Raw genomic sequence first — 15,574 nt, forward strand, 5'->3', positions numbered from 1 at the left:
CAGGTGAGTGGGGACGGAGGCAATGGGGTCGGGGGTGGGGAAAGGGTAAGGCTTGTATTTGGGGTTGGGGACATGGAGAGGCAACAGAGAGAGACAACCTGTTTGCCGCCCCACAATCAAGATGGCGCCACCCGGGGAAAGGCCTCGGGTGGGTGGAAACAGCAGGTGGTACACAGTGTATTCTCGCCTGCTGTTCTAGTCACATGATTGGCTAAGCCTCCTTCCCCGGGTGCGAATGTCACCTCTTCCATGCTTCATGTCCTGTTCTCTACTTGACTCCTCTGTTTTCTCCTCTCTCTCCTGTTTTCACCTTCATTGTCACCTTTTCTATGCTTCATGTCCTGTTCTCTACTTGAATCTTCTGTTTCATTCCTCTCTTGTATCCACCTTCACCGTCAACTCTCCCATGAAGCCATATCCTGTTCTCTACGTGAATCTTCAGTTCTCTTCTCCCATTCCTGATTCCACCCTCCCTATCACCTTGTCCATGAGTCCATGCACTATTCTCCACCTGCATCTTCTGTTTCCTTCCTCTCCTGTTTTCTCATTCCTTCTCTACTATTTATTGTTTCCTTGGCCTGTTCTCTACTTGAATCTTCTGTTCTTTCCTCCCTCTCCTGTTTACATGCCTTTATGTCCTGTTCTCTAATTGAATCTTCTGTTCTTTCCTCCCTCTCCCGTTTCCGCCTTCACTGCCACCTCTTCCATGCTTTCATGTCCTGTTCTCTACTTGACTCTTCTGTTTTCTCCTCTCTCTCCTGTTTTCGCCTTCATTGTCACCTTTTCCATGCTTCATGTCCTGTTCTCTAATTGAATCTCCTGTTCTCTCCTCCCTCTGATTTTCCACCTTCATTGTCACCTTTTACATGCGTCATGTCCTGTTCTCTACTTGAATCTTCTGTTCTCTCCTCCCTCTGATGTTCCCCTTTGATTGTCACCTATTGCATGCTTCATGTCCTGTTCTCTACTTGAACCTTCGGTTCTCTGCATCCTCTCCTGTTTCCACTTACTCTATCACCTCTTCCCCAATGTCATGTCCTGTTCTCTACTTGAATTGTCTGTTCTCTTCTCCATCAGTTTCCACCTTCCCTATCACCTCTTTCATTCACGCCATGTCTTGTTTCCTACTTGAATCTTCTGTTTCTTCTCCCACTCCTGTTTCCACCTTCCCTATCATCTGTTCCATGATGCCATGTGCAGTTCTCGACTTGAATATTCAGTGTTCTTCTCCCTCTCCTGTCTCCACCTTCACTGTCTCCTCTTCCATGATACCATGTCCTGTTCCCTACTTGAATCTTCAGATCTATTCTGTGCTCCTGTTTCCACCTTCCACATCACTTCTTCTATTCCATGTCCTGTTCTCTACTTGAATTTTCTGTTCTCTTCTACCTCTCCTGTTTCCACCTTCCCTATCAACTCTGCCATGACGTCATGTCCTGTTCTCTACTTGAATTTTCAGCTCTATTCTCCTTTTCCTGTTTCTACCTTCTGTATCTTCTCATCCGTGACATCATGTCCTGTTCTCTACTTGAACCTTCTGTTCCTGTTTCCATCTTCCCTATTGCCTATTGCCTATTCCAGAACTCCATGTCCTCTTGACTATTTGAATCTCCAGTTCCTTCCTTGCTGTTCCTCTATTCCTTGCTACTCTGTTCTGCTCCCTGCCTCAATTGCCTGTTCCATCCCTGCCTTTCATGTTCTCTCATTCCCATCCCTGTACCTTGCATCCAGTTCCTCTCAACTTTGCCTCTGCTGTTGCTGCCCTTCCCATGCTCTTGTTCCCTCCTTCCTCTTTCAACCCCAGCCATCTCTCAGTAGGGACAGAATAGCATCACTCAAAAATGTGATGGCCATTGGACCCTAGGCTAGAACTTGGCTCACCGACTCTAGATTTTGAATGCACAATAGAACACAAGCAGCAAGTTCCCAAAACTCAGAAGCTGGGGTCAGAATATTCACTGTGTGGCCACTGGGAGCATCCACCAAAGTTCTGAGAGACCAAGTTAAGATAGTGGGACTAGTGTTGATGGAGAGTGGACAAGAGAGGGAAGCAAACAATTAAGAGAGAATTAGGGAACAGGAGTGAAATTATCTCTACCTGTATCACTTATGGTAAAGAAGAGAAGGAGTCAGAGAAGCATGGTAGGAAAAGAGAGAAGGAGGAGGCAGGCGATGGAATTAGAGAAGAATAGGGACCTAGAGAGGAAAAGAAGGGAGAGAGAATGGGAGAGAGGGTTCAAGAGGCACAGGAGGGAACGGAACGTTAGATATATAGGCTGTCCGCTTTGTACGCACTATGACCATAACCGTTGCTATGTGTAGCACTTAGGGGGGGCACCGGGATGGGTTTGGAAGTTAGGTCCACAGGGGAATGGATTGAGAGGTTTCAGCAGTGAGAGTTATTTGGAATAACCACGATTTATGGTAATACCATTCCATATAGTGAAATGGAGGAGAAAGACGGTTTTGAGAAGGGGCTTCTAAGGCAAGGTTACTATCCCTTGTAGGGACAGTAGCTGAACAGATTGTAATTCTACTAACTTAGTTGTACTGTTTAGTTAACATAATAACTGCTGATTCTAATGCTAGTAGACCACACATTAAAATAAATTTACATATATGTAAAGTTTCTGATACTCCATTCTGACAAAATATCCAGCAGTAAAAGAGAACATTGGCAAATATCACAGCTCTTACAATCATCATTGTTTTTTCTTGCTGCATGAATTAGCTTTGCCCTTCGAACATCTGTGCCGATCAAGGCCATTTGATTCAGTGGATGTGGCAAGAGATCTTGTTCTGCATCAGAGAGATGCCCTGGGTGACCACCATTGCTTCACCTTTTGGCATAATGTGACACTTGATCATATAGGTCATCGTGATGTGGCAGGTAGAATATCACTTTAAGCTTTGATGGGTTTCAGTAATCCCTGAGGAAGGATAGGCGTCTGGGCGCCAACTAGAGTACCCCTTAGGCCCAGTGTGGGGTTGTTGAGCATTGTCGCTAAGTCTTGTTCCCACTTTAATTCAACAAGCCATTGCCCACTCCACATGAATCGCAGGCGGCATGCTTGGCATCAGTATGTTGATGGAATCTCATTCCTTTTACCAGCACCATCTGCCAACATTGTAATAATAGCTCTCTGCATTCCAAGAGGGCATTAATGCACAGTTGTGGAAAGCCATGAGAAATAATGTGTATTTAATGCAAAAGTAATGTATACATTGACTTATTACAGTAACTGTCTCATATCTTGGCCTACTAGCTGCTGATTGTAATTTGTTGAGTCTCTTGCTAGCCAATTTTAATCACACGTGTTTCTCCTCCCAAAGTCCACTGTTATGTTATGTTATATGAGTGTTTCTTGTGAAAAACAACCTATCAAGACCAACATTGTCCCTAGGTGCTGAGGAATGGCAGCAGAGGGCAGGGGCTAATTTTTCTATTTTTTCTGAACATACTGTAAAATGATGTTTGTGCCTTTAGCTTGGAGTAAAAGCGTATTCCATAGATAGGATTAAGAACCACAAAAGCTTGGCCTCCCACCCTTTGATTTTGTTATCTGTGGGATAGAGACCAGGTGTGCATAGTTGAACATAAGGGTCACGATGGAGTAAACAGATCACCTTTTTCTTCTACAAGTTGTGTGCCGTGACTGATTCCATCCAGTCCATAACTTGGTCCAGAACGCCTTCTTCTTGGTTGGGAGAGAGCAAGATGGCATGCGCGAGAGAGGTGAAGGCTGCCGAAAGACCTAACAGCACTAAAACTCTGTCACTGCCCGCCTCCATCACCAACTGCAACGTTATCCTGTGCTGTGGGTGTAATCCCCAGGGAACATAGTCCAGGGGTGGCAATTCCCTCGAGAATGCTTCAGCTGGCTGGTCACTGCTGAGTTGAGAAGTTTTCTAGAGCATCAGAGTTTCAAGTGAAATATTCAACAGTTTGATGGGGTCCGCCGGAGACTGCTTTAGTAGTGGCATACCATAAGCCAGCATGCTGCCACGTGCTAGAAAGGTGTTCAAAATGGCTCTCATTTCTGTGCCCACCTTTTAAAGAGAAATGGCGGCCAGACCACTGGTTGGGAATCTGGAACAATTACTGGAGGCGGCCAATTTGCCAAACTGTTCTCACTTAACATTTGAAAGTTGAACATGCTTTGCAAATTACTTGACCTGCACGTGAGAAGAGGTGATAATCAATAGTCCTGCTCCCTGGCATCAACTATGATTAGTGGCACTGGACTTAAAGCCTGGAGGTTGTACAATAATCAGGGATAAGTTAGTGTGGCCCTTGATCTGTCCAACTGCGGGCCACCTCTGCATCGCTGTGCAGTCAGTGGATCTCAGATGAAATGCACCCTATAACATGACTACAGTGAAGAAGCATGTTAACCCAATGTTTTATGAAATGCTTAGTCACTCCATGGGCCCACAGCTTCAGAGGGCTACTTGGATCTGCAGTGTCCTCCACAAACTCACGAAAACCTTCCATTTCGCTACTGCACCATTTAGTTTCCGTCCTTACTCATTTCAAATGAGTCCAGAAGATGGGTGACCGTCTTTGCACAGAAAATCGATGGGATCAATATGTCCAACTCTATCTGGTCGTCACTTGCTCCCGCTCTAACAAAGTCTGCAGTGTAAGGCCCTGGCAAGGAAATAATGATACTTGCTGGGCTTTGATCACGTAATCCAAATTGAAAATCACTTCTGACGTATCCATCCAGGCTCTCTGTATTGCTAGGATTAGGATGATAATATTGCATAAAACCGCATGAAGATTATCTCAGGAGGATAGCTCAGGGGCAATGTGATCGCCTGGGAAGCAAGATGACATGGAGCAACACAGGTTCGATCCGGGTCTGCACTTAGAAACCTCTGGGTATTATGCGCGTTATAAATAACCTATCATATCAAATTGAGTGACGCTCACCTCATAGTAGGTCTGGCTGGATATATAATGGAGAAGCTTATGCTTTAAGGATGTTCAACAAAACAAACATTAGTGAAGATTATTTCAGGGCAGCACACTGTTATATGCTGCTTTTGAATGGAGTACTCAAGTTTTCAAGTGCTGCAATTATATCTACTGTTAACATCAATTTAGTGCATCAACCTTGAAAGGATAAAGGGCTGAGTCACCCTCACCAGCACTCGAATCGGGGTTCTGCACTGCATGTTACGCATGGATCTCTGGGGCAAATCCTTAACTCACTATCTTGCCAGTTTCAATCACACAAGTTCTTTTCCCTGTGGCTGCAATGCCGAGAAGCCCAGCTTTGTGATCTGTAGCACTACACAAGAACATAGCATGTACTAAAAAGAACTAACTTTATTCCAGCAACCCTTCTGGGCACTGATCCCCCTCTGCTACATCTTGGTGTGAAATGGTTAGTGTGATCAGAAACAAGGGGACACTTACCTAGAGCCAGCACCATAAGTGCTGCGGGAACACCAAAGGCCAACGCATAGCAGTCGTCGCCAAAGCACTTGACGTCACCTAGGCATAAAAGAAGCGACATTGGATTGATATGGAAGAACAGGTAGAGCCCTAGGGCTATTACAAGCATTGAAACTAAGCATGCATATGGCTTTAATAAATATATTTGTACGTTTAGATAATTTTAGCTTAAATTCGAAATGTGATGACTAAGACAGCTCGCTATGGCCATTGTCGATGTGATGCACCAGAACCTGCGGCCAGCCAGCATGCTGTATCACTTGAACTCTAGTCTGGTGTGCTGGAGAAATGTTTAATCAACGGCATATGTGTTGTATGTCTGGTTCAATTATTGGCCAAAGAAAAAGCCACAAAGAAAATAAAATGTTCTCGGTTTGGGATGTCTTCAATATTTTATGACATTTCTAAATTTAAGATTTTTGAACAATGATAATTCTATTTCGAAGCCCATTTTCGGTCAGAACTAGAACTATCAAGCACCTTGCCCCCAACCAAGCCCCATCATTCCTCTGACACTAAAATCCAAAAGCAGAGAAACACGCATTGGCAAAAGCAACAGTGTTGCGTTGGTTAAAGGAGAAGCTCTTTCGGCGTGCAGGCCTTCTCCTGGACCTAGGTAGACATAGCCGGGAGGAGACCTGTGCGGCCGAAGGAGCACTGCCATGGGAGGGCAGTGCCGCGTTCCTGCTCACCAGTCCTGGCTGCATCCACAGTGCCTTTCAGCGTGCCCACATACAATATATCTAGAGCAATATCCTTGGGTGCTTCTCTTTAGAGCTAAAGACCCATCCAAGAATACAAATTGTAAACCATATTAGATGTTGCTAAAACGCCACCATTAGCCAAAACTAAAAAAGGGCGTTTTCTAGGTAAATCTACAAAAGAGTGCCATTTACATTGTCTTAATGATTGCATGAACCGTGACAGTTATGAGATGGTTACGAGTTTCACATATTTTTCAACATTTCTTTAAACCAACAATAATGTAGAACTCGAGCAACAACATTTATTTCACTCACTATCTAACAACATACGGAACAAAACATGATTAATCATGCAGTAACTGTGCCAATAGTTTTGGCTTTTGCATAATCAAAGCTGTTTTCAATGTTTCCAGGTTTTGCCATAGTATGCACAGGTACTCACACCATTGCACAGGGCACAGGTACTCAGAGCCATCCGCTGATGTGATTCTAGCATATGTCGGGTAAAGCCATGAAGTACCCAACTTAGCACATCATCTGGCAGACATTGCCATCTTTAAGCAGGCCTTGCCCTCTTGTAGCATGGTAGCAACATCATTAGAGAGTACTGTGACCATTTGCTCAGTTATACTTTTGCCAGTTCTTGGCATCAAAATCCCAAATAGTCTCATCATTTGCCAGATATTGTCATTCTGTGCCAAGATCAATCATATTTCATGTATTTCCATTAAACGCCCAAGTGGAGTGGCGTCATTTGTCCAGGTGCTTACACCATTTGCCAGTTACTGCCATCATGGGTTCAACTGTGCGCACAATAATGGCCAGCTATTGCCATGGTTAGGTGAAATAACCACAATTAATTATCACGACTGAAGTAGGTAGCTCACTTAAGGGGTCGTCAACTGCCTGAAGACCTAATCGCAAGCAAAGGAGAAAAGCTTCCTTGCCTAATCGGGGTGGGAGCTTCGAGCACTAGCGCGTAGTTGCATTTCATTAGCACGGCCTGAGGGCCTCGTCACCGCTTCCTGGGAGGAGATGTAGATTAGTGACTAGGTGGATAGCTCGGGTCTTCGATGGCCCGGATTTGAATGCTGCCTCCAATATCTCGCCAAGTTGGGCAAAGAAGTAATTGGGCCAAACATGAGGTTGGAATGAAACGAATGTATTGGAATCATCTCCTTACCTGTGGATCACAGGTTACCAAAGGGCAATCAATACCTATGAGACCAAAGCCAGAGAGATTTGCCCGTTCCTTCCTTCCCTCCACTCCTTGAATCCATTGCATACACACCAGGCGCATTAGCCCCTTCCATGGAGGAAAGCATCAATTCACAGCAAAGGAGGACATGTAAGGCTCATGTATTATAACCAGAGTCCACCATTAGCAGCATAAAGATTAGAACAGCCACTCCACAATAAGCTAGTTCCTTGTCACTCCATCAATGTAGAGACTAGCGGCGCTATCGTTTTTGCATTTTCTCGTGCATATCGGCGGGAATTCCCTGTCGCCACGCCTTTTATGTTTTGTCGATCTTCCTACCCCTTCTTTTAAATCTATTTGTTTTTATTGGTTCTTTTTACAAAAATGTTAATTTAAAAAAGTTAAGTGCCAAGGACGAGTATGCTTGTCCTTTTTGCATAGACTTGCACAATAGCCTGGCAGTTAAGGGGTTAAGGCACCAATGTAAAAACTACTGCTTGCCTTGCTTCGATGAAAAGACACAGCACCAAAAAAAAAACATAGTGCACTCACTCCATTTCTTTCGCAGTGCTTCCTGTGTGCCAAATGTTTCCCCTCCCACGACAGTCAAGAAAAGAAAAGACCCACGCTAGGTCCTTTTTCAACAACATTTAGAACGCGCTCCGTTTACGTATGGCTGCAGAATGTAATTATGCATAACATGCATAGATCAGTTCAGAAATATACCCCAAAATAAATGCATCATCAAACCACATATTTACACCAAGGTTTGAAATTGTACACAACATGATCCAATAATGGTCTGGAAAACATTCACTATTTACAGAAATGCCCCAAATGCTCATATTGGCATTGGACACCTAAATGCCTAATCAAAACGCACATTCACATACAGCAAAAAACGCCCTAAATGCTGACACATCTCTCGACGTTCAAAGTGATGGATGCTCCATCATTATCTCACTGTATGACCCCCAGTTGTGGCATCTGGGTCAACACCCTCCCACATAGCTCTCAACTCACACGCTTTTGGCGGGTGTCACCAGCCTTGTAAAGGGCTGACTCACCTGCCAGGCCTCCTGCACGCCCATTGATTCCAATTGGCGTCTCACCCGCCAAAAACAAAATCGGGTGATTTCACCCGCCTTTGCAACACAAATGGTTGAGAGCTATGCCCTCCCACGTCTTCTTCAGGGCTTAGGTGCCTATTCGTTGTGAAGAGGGAAAATCGAGACCAAACCCATGCCCCCTCAACCCAGGTGCATATACAGAAGAACAGCAGGAAGAACAAGGAGCGCACTTATCATTTGAACCAGGCCCCAGCGCACCCATGGGTGACAAATATGCTGAAACACACCCACTTCACCAACAGTGCAACTTCCATGCTACATTAGAATCAATGCTGCAATATCAGAACCTACAAACACAAAAATCCCTGTTTAAAGGCTTGCAAATGCCTATATGAATTAACATGGTCTAAATGCACAGTGTAAAGCCATGTTTCAGGAAAATTACAGCCAAGTTCATTTCTCTCACTGAACACTGGCTGCTGGAGCCTTCAGCAATGTTCCTCGCAAAACCTCCGACCTGCCAAGGCCGCACATTCAAGATAAGATTGCTTTCTGCCGACAGACATTTTTTAATTATCCACAAATGCGAATAAATCACGGCAACCCAGTGTGCTTTTTTTTCTTTCTGGGAAAGAAAGACACTTTCTCAAGGACTCGCACAACATTTGAAACATAAATTGTAACAAGAATGGCGCAGCCCAGCGCCCAGAGCCCAGGTGCGAACTGCTTGTTCAGCTAAAAAGTTATGGGAACAAGGTCATATTGCAACAAGTTAGAATTAGGTAAGGGGGGCTGGCACAGCTAAACCAACCCACTGACGCAAAAAGGCTAATATCCAATTGTCAGTCTCTCTATAAGGGCTACATAGGTAACCTACCACTTAGCAGCCAATAGCAGGAGGAGATAGGTTTCTGGGACCTGATCCAATTCTGTGAGGTCAGCCTACAGTGTGATTACAAAGCTGGCTTGCAAGCCAGCCCCGAGGGAGACGGCGCCTGAACTCTCGATGTGCACGATGCTCATCGTGTTTTTTTCTTTTTTTGTTGCCCAGAAATAAACGCAGTTTGGAACATGCTGCTGCCTGCTCGGGACTCTGTTGCATTTCTGGGGGCCATATGGGAGGTGTTGGGGTCTCCCATAGATGGTGAGGGTATGGCCTGCTGGCCCCCACTGCCCTGGTGGGGGTCCAGCTTCTCCCCAACAGTTGAGCGCTCCGGTGTCCGAGAGCCGGAAGAGACTTGGCTCGCAAGCACTGCCAGCGGTATTCCGTGTAATCGTTGATGCAGCGCTTATACATACAATGCACCCAGGATTCAGGCCACATTTTGACCAGTAAACAAATGGCACTCGATGATTATGAGTTAATAGGCCATTTGGGTTTTATGTGGACTAACTGCATTAATGTTTGTCAGGCTGTCCTAAGCTGCTCTCAAAGAATGATTTTATATCTGTTTGCCGATGGGTTTTTGTTCAATGTCAGGTTTACGGAAAAATTACATTGAAAGAAATGGATACTCCATCCCCCGTTCATATATTTTAAACCCTACCCCAACCCCTACCTACCCTCTTTATCCCCTTAGCCCCTCTATATTTCGTCAAGTTTCTTCGATGGAATGTTTTCTGCACAAATTCCATCGAAAAACCCCTGTCAGCCAATCAATGGTCTACACAAAGAATCGGCACATTAGTCCTGAGGAAGACATGGGAGGATGTTGGCCCAGTGGCCACAGGTGTGGATCACACAGCGAGATGAGGGTTGGCAGAGATTCAGAACTCCGCATCAGACACATCTGTTCAGCTATGGCACAGTACCAAAGAGCAGTGTGTGCTACTAACTGTCTACCAAGGCACCAGGGCCTGTGGAAAGAGGTAGTAGATGCAGGTATCCTGCCTGTCACTGTTGCACTGCAGTGAGGCTCCGTGAAACCCGCAGCCAGAGCAGCCGAGCACCATCCTCTCATACCCCATTCGCACTCATTTCTTTATCCCTATCACTGCCTTAACTTTTCACGCTCTGTCTGGCAACTCGACGACATCATGTTGCATTGCACATTCAATAAAGCGCCAGAGACGTGCACTTGCTCGTTTGCAGCCGCTCTTCTGATCTGCTGGCCTTCTACACAATTTTCCAGTTGTGCATAAGCAGGCCCCGTGTCAGTTAATCAGCTTTTCTACGATGCTTCCCACATCTACAACCCTCTCCTCTATTTAAGAAAACGACATTATCACATAGCACTTCACTGATCAGAGAACCATGGTGTGGTGGTGCGTTATCAAAAAAGCTCTCCTGCTGTTCATTTTAGTCTGTGTTTTCCCATTCACCAATTCACATGAAATTGATGCACGCATAGCAGTAAACTAGGTCCGGCTGCAGGGGTGCAACTGATCAAAGGACTGATTTTGGGACGTGTGACACAGGTTCTACACTACGTTCAGCTTTTAAATCAGGAGTTCATAGATGTAACGGGAAAAGAAGTTCAGAAATATCAAAGTTCCTATAACATCTCTAATAGCCTGGAGTGTTTTGACAGTGATGTTGCCAAGTAGTGTTCCTTCTCAGATCCTTCAGCAACAAGTTATCCAATAGCAAACTGGCATCGTTTATTATACACTGCAAATTGAAACTGCCTTTTATCAGTGAAGAGGCTGTCAAGTGTAGCAATGCGTTTGCAAATGACTGTCCCCAGCTGACCTTCCGTAAGCTGTGCCTAGTAATGAAGTAGTCTTGCAGATGATGTCTAACAGAGAGCAGCAGAACACATTTGCTGGATAATGAAGGCCAAGATGGGGCTACAGTTAAGGATGTGTGGCAGTGATGGGACAGATGGCCCAATGCATTCTCGTACTTGCATGGACAGGATGAGATATCACATTAGCTTTCAGTCTTGCACACAGCCTTAAGGACACTAGCGCTAAAATGCCTGCAGCTCTGGAGAAGCACAGGACACAAGCGCTAAAATGCCTGCAGCTCTGGAGAAGCACAGGTCACAAGCGCTAAAATGCCTGCAGCTCTGGAGAAGCACAGGACACTCTGGAGAAGCACAGCCTTAAGGACACTAGTGCTAAAATGCCTGCAGCTCTGGAGAAGCACAGGACACAAGCGCTAAAATGCCTGCAGCTCTGGAGAAGCACAGGACACAAGCGCTAAAATGTCTGCAGTTCTGGAGAAGCACGGCCTTAAGGACACTAGCGCTAAAATGCCTGCAGCTCTGGAGAAGCACAGCCTTAAGGACACTAGCGCTAAAATGCCTGCAGCTCTGGAGAAGCACAGCCTTAAGCACACTAGCGCTAAAATGCCTGCAGCTCTGGAGAAGCACAGCCTTAAGCACACTAGCGCTAAAATGCCTGCAGCTCTGGAGAAGCACAGCCTTAAGGACACTAGCGCTAAAATGCCTGCAGCTCTGGAGAAGGACAGCCTTAAGGACACTAGCGCTAAAATGCCTGCAGCTCTGGAGAAGCACAGCCTTAAGCACACTAGCGCTAAAATGCCTGCAGCTCTGGAGAAGCACAGCCTTAAGGACACTAGCGCTAAAATGCCTGCAGCTCTGGAGAAGCACAGCCTTAAGCACACTAGCGCTAAAATGCCTGCAGCTCTGGAGAAGCACAGCCTTAAACACACTAGCGCTAAAATGCCTGCAGCTCTGGAGAAGCACAGGACACTAGCGCTAAAATGCCTGCAGCTCTGGAGAAGCACAGGACACTAGCGCTAAAATGCCTGGAGCTCTGGAGAAGCACAGGACACTAGCGCTAAAATGCCTGCAGCTCTGGAGAAGCACAGGACAGTAGCGCTAAAATGCCTGCAGCTCTGGAGAAGCACAGCCTTAAGGACACTAGCGCTAAAATGCCTGCAGCTCTGGAGAAGCACAGCCTTAAGCACACTAGCGCTAAAATGCCTGCAGCTCTGGAGAAGCACAGCCTTAAGGACACTAGCGCTAAAATGCCTGCAGCTCTGGAGAAGCACAGCCTTAAACACACTAGCGCTAAAATGCCTGCAGCTTTGGAGAAGCACAGGACACTAGCGCTAAAATGCCTGCAGCTCTGGAGAAGCACAGGACACTAGCGCTAAAATGCCTGCAGCTCTGGAGAAGCACAGCCTTAAGGACACTCGCGCTAAAATGCCTGCAGCTCTGGAGAAGCACAGCCTTAAACACACTAGCGCTAAAATGCCTGCAGCTCTGGAGAAGCACAGGACACTAGCGCTAAAATGCCTGCAGCTCTGGAGAAGCACAGGACACTAGCGCTAAAATGCCTGAAGCTCTGGAGAAGCACAGCCTTTAGTGAGCAGGTGCATCATCAGACAGGTTAATGCATTCACAGCAATATCATGCGACAGGGGTGTTGCTAGGTCTGGAAAAGACCCGGGGCTAAACTAATGTCGGAACTGTCGGGACTCGGGGCTAGCTAGCCTTTTGGTTGTAGCTCCTGAGATTCTATCCGGGGCTACAACCAAAAGACCAGGGGCTATAGCCCCCTTAGCCCCTCCCTAGCAACGCCTCTGTCATGGGATATTAGTTACACCTCTCTGATATCTACTTCTGATTCCATGCCCTGTGTGACACTATTTCTTTAATTTCCCAAAACCTATAAAGGGAAGTCCATTTTTTGCTCGAGTGAATATTTAGTTGCTACTTTTTTTGTATACCATAACAATAACATTGCATGATTTAAAATTCAAAGGACTATGCACAGACCTACCAAGTTTTCTAAATTCTGGAACTTGTTTGCATATTCGATCATGCCATAGAAATGATATTACTTGGCCTTGGACACAAATGATGTCAGAGGAAGTGACTTCACCAGATGTTATTTCCAAGAAAAACATAAATGTTCCAATGAATGCAAGATGAATGGAAATGAAAACATAGAGATCGCCAGGGGTGTTGACCAAGATGGCCACGTGAACATCACCTCTGCATTTTCCCGACCTCTTCCTACGATAATGGTTGAACTGTGAAGCCCCTGCAGTGGCGTGCAGCTGGCCCCTGACACCCCGGAAGATGGAAAGGGGTGTCGCTGGCCCTATATTAGCCGTTCAATAAGACCTGGAAGGCATAGATCCCTGGATCCCTGACCAGAAGTTGGCTGCAGCTCAAGGAGGCGCAGGATAAGTGGGGGAGCAATGCAGAGCTCGATAGCACTGAAGGCCTCTTCATTGCAAAGCAGACAGACCCGAAGTCGTAGCGGCAGAAAGAGGGCGCACATGAGAGTCAGCACCGGGGGCTGTGTCCTGAGGAGCGGCGGGCCAGAAGTGGTGGCAGCAGCATCCCCCTGCCCAGGAGGACACAGAGGAGAGTTGGCAGCCACTATTGGCGTTCCCCCCTCCCCGGATGATCGATAGGTGGGGTTCGGGGAAGTTGAGTAGGCCCCACTGAGGAAATAGGATTGAGGCCTGGACACCGCAAGAGGCGGTTGAAGGAGCTGAGGTCCTGACCTTCCATAATGAGGGTAAGGGAGCGGGGAAGATGAACAGTGGAATGTGGAATGATATATAGGCAGTGCCAGTCACAGTGGTGTGCTAGGTCACCAGACGAACTGGGAGAGCAGGGCTTGGGCAGCCAGCAAGGCCAAGAGTATTATGTGGGGCCCTTTGGGGAAGGGTAAGGAGAGGTGCAATAATGGCGCAGAGTCCCTGCGAGGGGCGGGGGAGGAAGAAGACCTGACTGTTCAACAAACCTTGCTCCTCCTAAGATAATCACTCCGGCTATTGTATTTTCTCACCCCCTCTCCCTTCCTCTTTTTATTCCCTCAATGTAACTAGTGCCAGATACCCGAGGGTTTTGTATGATGTAATAAATGCAAAAAATAAAGAAAAATAAAATAAATAAATAAGACGGGAACGCTGCAGGGGTTGTGGTGATTCAGAGAGGTGAAGCAGGTGAGGTGGCCACTAGATTTGGGTGGTACGGCCAACCCACAGAAGTTTCACAGGAGGTAGTGGGCCAGTGCAGTGAGTGCGCACCAAGGGCAGCAAAGTGGCACAGCAATGGGATCATGTGGCAGCTAGAGTTGTGAGCCTCGCTGAGGTGGTGGCAATTCTGGAGGCCCTCCAGAAATTTAGTAGGATATGGAGGGGGAAGTGAGGAGGGGGCAACACATGTAGACGTGTAGATCATATTTCATGAATGTAAAGCCCTCAAGTCGGGTATTCAGGCATTGGTGGTGGAAATGGAAGGGATGGTAGACCAAACTGAGATAAAAATGGAAGGGCTGTAGAACAACCAACTGTCAGAAGATGTACAGGAAACGAAGATGGATGCAAGGCTGGTGGACCTGGAAACAAGGGAAGCGGCACTGGAGCTCAAAATGGATGACCTTGACAATAGAGAAAGACGTAACAATCACAGGGCGAGACCCCGATGGGAGTGGAAAGAAAGGTGAAGGACATTGTGAACATTCTGTTGGAAGACAGTTTAGAGATTGGTATTGAAAGGACACACAGAGGAGGTGGTGGTGCAAGGGGATCGAGATCGTTTGTCGTGAGGTGTACAAGCTACAAACAGAAAACAAAGGTGCTCCTGAGTGCCAAGCAATTAGGAGATGTAGCGTACGAAGGGTCTCGAATTCAGATTTTCCAAGAACTATTGATATTGATGCTGGGCAAGCGTAGGTAGTCCAACCAACTTACGCCTTGGTTGAATATGAAAGGAGTGTGATATAGATTGGGCTTTCCCTTCACCTTAATTTTGGAATTTGGAGGAGATGATTATCGTATAACTAGCTCTGAGGAGGCAGACTGGGCTCTCAAAGCTGTGACGGCTAATGAGGGAGAGGGAAGGGCCCCTACGGGTAACTGTTCTCTTGGGTGGGTTTTGGTTGGTGGAAGCACTCCTTGGCCAAGGAAGAGAGTGCCGGGGGTACATCAATTCCAGAAAATGAACACGCCGCTAAGGCCCTGACTGAAGGCAGATGGTAATGCCATTGTGGTCTCATGGTGGAAGACTGAGGACTTTGTTGAAAGATTCTGAGAGACTAGGTGGAGTTTAGGGGACCATTCAGTTGGGGGGATGAGCTGTAGTCCTTGCTTGGCGGAGGTAATGTGATGGGGAGGAGTGGGGAAAGGGAGGTTACTTTGGCAGCCTTTCGTGTCTCATTTTTTATTACAATGTTGAAGGAAAGCGGACTTGTTGTACCATAT

The 15,574-nt window shown here is 46.4% G+C and overlaps 1 protein-coding gene across 1 annotated transcript in view; it reads right to left on the bottom strand.

Moving 5' to 3' along the window:
• SLC15A2 (solute carrier family 15 member 2) overlaps positions 1-15,574 on the bottom strand; it is a 384,163-nt gene that overhangs the window by 198,016 nt on the left and 170,573 nt on the right. The window contains exon 8 of the mRNA XM_069616692.1: positions 5,426-5,503. Within this exon, the coding sequence (XP_069472793.1) occupies positions 5,426-5,503 (78 nt within the window). The remainder of the gene's footprint in view (positions 1-5,425; positions 5,504-15,574) is intronic.

Source organism: Ambystoma mexicanum, chromosome 9, assembly GCF_040938575.1.
Source record: "Ambystoma mexicanum isolate Mex_15411 chromosome 9, UKY_AmexF1_1, whole genome shotgun sequence".
Classification (NCBI taxonomy): domain Eukaryota; kingdom Metazoa; phylum Chordata; class Amphibia; order Caudata; family Ambystomatidae; genus Ambystoma; species Ambystoma mexicanum.